The 4,773-nt window shown below is 40.1% G+C and overlaps 1 protein-coding gene across 1 annotated transcript; it reads right to left on the reverse strand.

Annotated features, from left to right (window-relative positions):
- Positions 1 to 405: 405 nt before the first annotated feature.
- Positions 406 to 4,180, reverse strand: LOC116028496 (sialidase-like). Its single transcript, XM_031270216.1, has 6 exons — positions 4,064 to 4,180; positions 3,794 to 3,976; positions 3,031 to 3,136; positions 2,483 to 2,612; positions 1,374 to 2,396; positions 406 to 1,057 (listed from the first exon to the last, which is right to left on the reverse strand). The coding sequence occupies exons 2-6, from the start codon at positions 3,972 to 3,974 to the stop codon at positions 662 to 664; spliced, it is 1,836 nt and encodes a 611-aa protein (XP_031126076.1). The 5' UTR covers positions 3,975 to 3,976; positions 4,064 to 4,180; the 3' UTR covers positions 406 to 661.
- Between the last annotated feature and the right edge of the window lie 593 nt (positions 4,181 to 4,773).

Here is a 4,773-nt window from a genome sequence, read left to right on the forward strand (position 1 = left end):
TCACTCTCCTCCAATGGAACAAGGACAGTATGTTTCCCCCACTCCACGGGCTTTGATCTGATCTCCAATATCCATATATCTATCTTACTTTCTGCAGAGACGTTGTCTTCACTTGCGGTAATAATAATGTTAATGTATGCTAAGCGACCATTCAACTTTATACATGGCATCCACCCCGCTCTTGATCCCATTGCGGGAACTCATATTCAGATGGAAACGGTATGAGCATGATAACCCTCTCTCTCGCAACATCCATCGCAGATGTGAAATATCTAGTGCCTAAGAGTGCAGATGATGGAAATTGATTTGGGTGGGCATGTGTCACATGGTGATTATTGGATGGTGTACTTGGAATACATTGCACCCAAGAAATCATTATTTTTCCAATTCCATTCTGCAACGTGATTTTTATGAACGGGAAATATATGTTTATATTCACCCAAGAAAACATTATTAAGATCGCCTAGGAGTCTAGGACCCCTGAGGGAGGACATAGCGAATATATAGCACGGAGCAGGGGACTTCTCGGCACTCAGGTGACGTGTCGCTTTTTTTGTTTTTTCTTATTTAGGCAACTTTGTACTAAATAAACAAATCTTGAAAAATACTACTCCGTATTAAAAAAAAAAAGGAGAAAAAAAAAAATACTACTCCGTAAGCATTATATTAATGGGTCGAATGGTTCAGGGAGTTGTTCAAAACCATTCTCAAACATGGCATCAGACTTGTCGTCAATGCTGTGCAACCAGCTAGTGTTCTTTGCATCCTCTTTCAGTAGAAGCATGTCATAACGAGAGCTCTCATAGATGTCAACATCTGTAACTCTTGCTGAAGGTCGTTGATATCTGTCCTCTTCGCTTGCAGACCTGCTGAAATAATTTCCTTTTTCTAAGATACACCCGCTGTTGCTATAATTCATACTTCCACTCAGAGATGCCGGGGAGCTTGAGCCATAGCCATGGTTCTGCTGGCTTTTAGCACCATTAGATCGAATGCTATGGGGGAAGAGTGTTGAGCCTGAGACTGGGCGTACACCATTTGCCCCATTTCTTATATCCTGCAAAACAAATAATATCCAGTGGTTAATTATATTTGGTAAAAAGAAGGTTCTCTTCATCCAATCATATAAATAATTAAACATCTTTTTTTTTGGTAACAGAAAATATAGTTATTGGAATGAAATATCTTTGGTGATGGCAAAATCATTAAGTAATGCAAAGATGAATTTAGAGATTCTGAATACATGAGTAGAAATTCTACCATATCTAATTGAATCTAATTATGAAAGGTAGGTATATAACAGGAGGACACAAATACCAGATGCAAGACTAGTGAATATAACCATAATTGCAAAAAACAAAGATTGTGCTTACCATATGCCTAATGGCCATGTCAAGAGATTTCTTTGAGATGGTCCCCCCAAATCCTGCACTATCTGTATGTGTCCTTACGGGTTTCCTCAGAGGCAACTGTGAGGTACGCGAAGCTCTGCCAGAGTCAGATGCATCTGTAACATGCCCATTTGCAAGCACTTGCCCTCTTCCAGAAGGTTCTGTGAGTCTTCCCCTGCTTACGATAGGTGATGAATGCCTCCTTTGCAAATTTCCACCATTTGGAGTTTCCATACCCCCCTTGACAGAGGCTGGGGCACCAGGTCTGGACCTACCAGCTGACAGTGGCCTGTCTGGCAGTGAAGTTCGCAAATTTGAAGGCGTTTCAAGTGAAAAGTCGGGGGGAACTATTGGTTGAGGTGTTCGTCGAACTGGTGGACCAGGGGAGCTTGGGCGAGATACTGGACCTGCAGTTCGCCCAGGGGAGCTTGGGCGAGATACTGAGGCAACAGCTCGTCCAGGGGAGCTTGGGCGAGAAGCCACAGTTCGCCCATTGCTGACAGAGCGCACTGAGGATGCTGGAGAAATTGAAGGCATGGAATTTCTACGAGTAGGTGTTGATGGTCTTGATATAGACCGAGGAGCCGGGGAACTCAATGGTGCAGAAATCTGAGGCCTAGAGCTTGGAGTGGAAGGTCTTGAGTTTTGGGATGGTCTAGAAGCTGTGCTAATGGATGGTTGTGTTCTTGAAGGAGTTGAAGGTCTTGACAGTGTTGGGTGGGAAGTGGGGGTGGAAGGTCTTGCAGAAGATGAAGAGCGAGTAGAGGATCTTGCAGAAGATGAAGAGTGATTCGTGGGAGTAGAGGATCTTGCAGAAGATGAAGAGTGATTCGTGGGAGTAGAGGGTCTGATATAGGATGAAACTGAAGAAGAACTTGTGTTTAGAATATTACTTGATTTATTTGAGTAAGTGTTGTACTGGGAACTAGAGATAGACTGACGGGTTACAGAGTTGCTGCGAGTTGGTCTTACTGGATGGCTGTTCTCAGACTGAGACACAGAAAGCTGAAATGAAACAATTTGTAGAAATGATGCGTTAATAAATTTGTTTATGAGGCAAACAATCAATGCTCCATTTTCAGTAAACTTACCCTTGAGGCCTTAGCTGCAGAGACTGATCTGCCCAAAGGGCGTCCTCTTGGAGTCGGGGCAACTTGTGCTGGTTGAGATTCATTTCCATTGGATGAAGGAACAAGTGGAGTGCCTGGAGGAGTTAGAAGCCTATTGACATGAAAATGTAAGTGTTATAGATACAACTAACATTACAAAAAAAAGGTGAGTATTGAAGAATATAATTATTTTTCTCATACAAGACTACAAGAGATTCAAGAAAAGTGTAACACATGTCAATGAAAATGAACAGCACAGACAACCAGAAAAAGAGACTCCTATTATTATTAGGTTGGAAACTGCCAGTGGTGTTAGCCATTATCCTATGGCGTGCAAAGGTTTCAAACATTTGAGCAATTTATAACTCAGTTTTCTTTATACTAAGAATGGAATTAATTTTTTTTTTTAAGTTACTTCAATCATGATCCAGTGAACTAACCACAACTCTACAGCATGCTACCACAGCATTTAAGGTCCTTCAGCCAATGCTGCAAAGATGGAGTTAAAGAAGGGGATCTTGAACATTTACCAATCATAATCATGTTTTCCTTCATCAGAAGATGAGAACAGATCCTCCAATCCATTCTTCCCCACCATTGCAGATCCAAGTGAAAGCCTCCCCAGTTTAACCGAAACTGTTCTTGTAAAGCAATCAAAAGACATCCAAAAAAAAAGATCATTACTGTTTGCTCACGAAATTCAGCAGTCAAAAGTCTTGAGATTGAACTGCTCTGAACTAATTTAGCAAATAAAATTATTTAGTCTTAGCCCTTAGGCACTGTTTTTAGCTTATTGTATTTGAAACAGTTTATTTAATCTGATTTCATAGACTAGATAATACACTTTTACAAGTTTGTCAAAGGTTAGTTTAAAAGCAGGTTTTAATACACTTCTAAGCATAAATAAGCTAATCATCCACACACTCTTTACAGTGAAGCTTCTGTGCACATGAACTCCATTAAGCATCTGGTTCAAACATTATGATTGGCATTTATTTTACAAAATATTTAATTCACATAACTGATGAACATTTAGTTCAATGATGAAACATTTGTGTGGACGCATAATAATTGCAACACGAGCCAGAGCCATGGTATCCAATCCACAAGTAACTTGACAGTTGGGAGTTCAAATGTTCAAACATCATAAATCATATATATCGTAATAAATACCGCAAGTTTTACCAACCACAACCATTATGCAGCGCGGCGGTTAAGTATCTATACATACATACATACATACATACATACATACATACATATCCAAACACACATAAGAGCGGAGGAAGGTACCGTCTGACTCGTCGGAGGAGGCGGCGGAGATGCTGCGGCGGCCTTTGGAGAATAGATCCAACGGATCATCGAATGATTCCTTGTTGGAGGCTCCATTGAGACTAAAGCCACGGCGGTGCTGCGACGGCAACGGAAAGTTCTTCCCGCCGCCAATCGTTGAGTTCCGGAAGCTCCGATTCATCTCTATTTATGCATCAGTATAGTTAGTCCAACATTACGACTGCGAAGAATTTCAGAGATGAACTCTTTCCTTGGACTATGCGTACTGACCGGAGTGTGCGGTAGATTGGATCTGCGAGCAGCTTGCAGGGGAGAGAGAAAGATGGTAGAAGCAGAATTTCCCGAGTTAAAGGAGGCAAAAGCATGTTAGGAATAAAAATAAAAAACAGACAGACAGGTAAGGGAAGCCAGACCAGTCGGTGTATGCTTAATTTGACTGTTTCCCTTCTCGGTTTATTTTGTTTATTTTTTCTTTTTCCAATTTTTTACTGAGTATTTTTTTAAAAAATATTTTTAAATAAATAAGTATATATTCAGGTGCGTCGCATCACTATGTATACAAATATACACTATTCAATGTTAGAAAATGCACAAACACAAATATGCATCATTAGATACGCATCACTAAAAAACACACCACTAAGTGTGCATTCGGAAATGCACAATTATGGGCAAGGAAGTTATGGACTTATGGAGCATTATTTTGGGTGTGTTGTGTATTTTTTTGATATTTTTGTGTATTTTCATTGTTGTTCATTTGCTAACACTGAGTGGTGTATATTTGTATACATAGTGGTGTAAATCGCACGGAAAGGCGCGGACACATTTAAGCAAATTTATATATATATAAACATGACCATCTAAACATGACCTTCTATTTAGATGTGAACCACTATTTCCATGATGAAGGAATGTACCATAAGTACTACATGAATGCACAATTACTCCACATCTGCGATTATTATACGAATGCACTACAC

Source organism: Ipomoea triloba, chromosome 9, assembly GCF_003576645.1.
Source record: "Ipomoea triloba cultivar NCNSP0323 chromosome 9, ASM357664v1".
Lineage (NCBI taxonomy): Eukaryota > Viridiplantae > Streptophyta > Magnoliopsida > Solanales > Convolvulaceae > Ipomoea > Ipomoea triloba.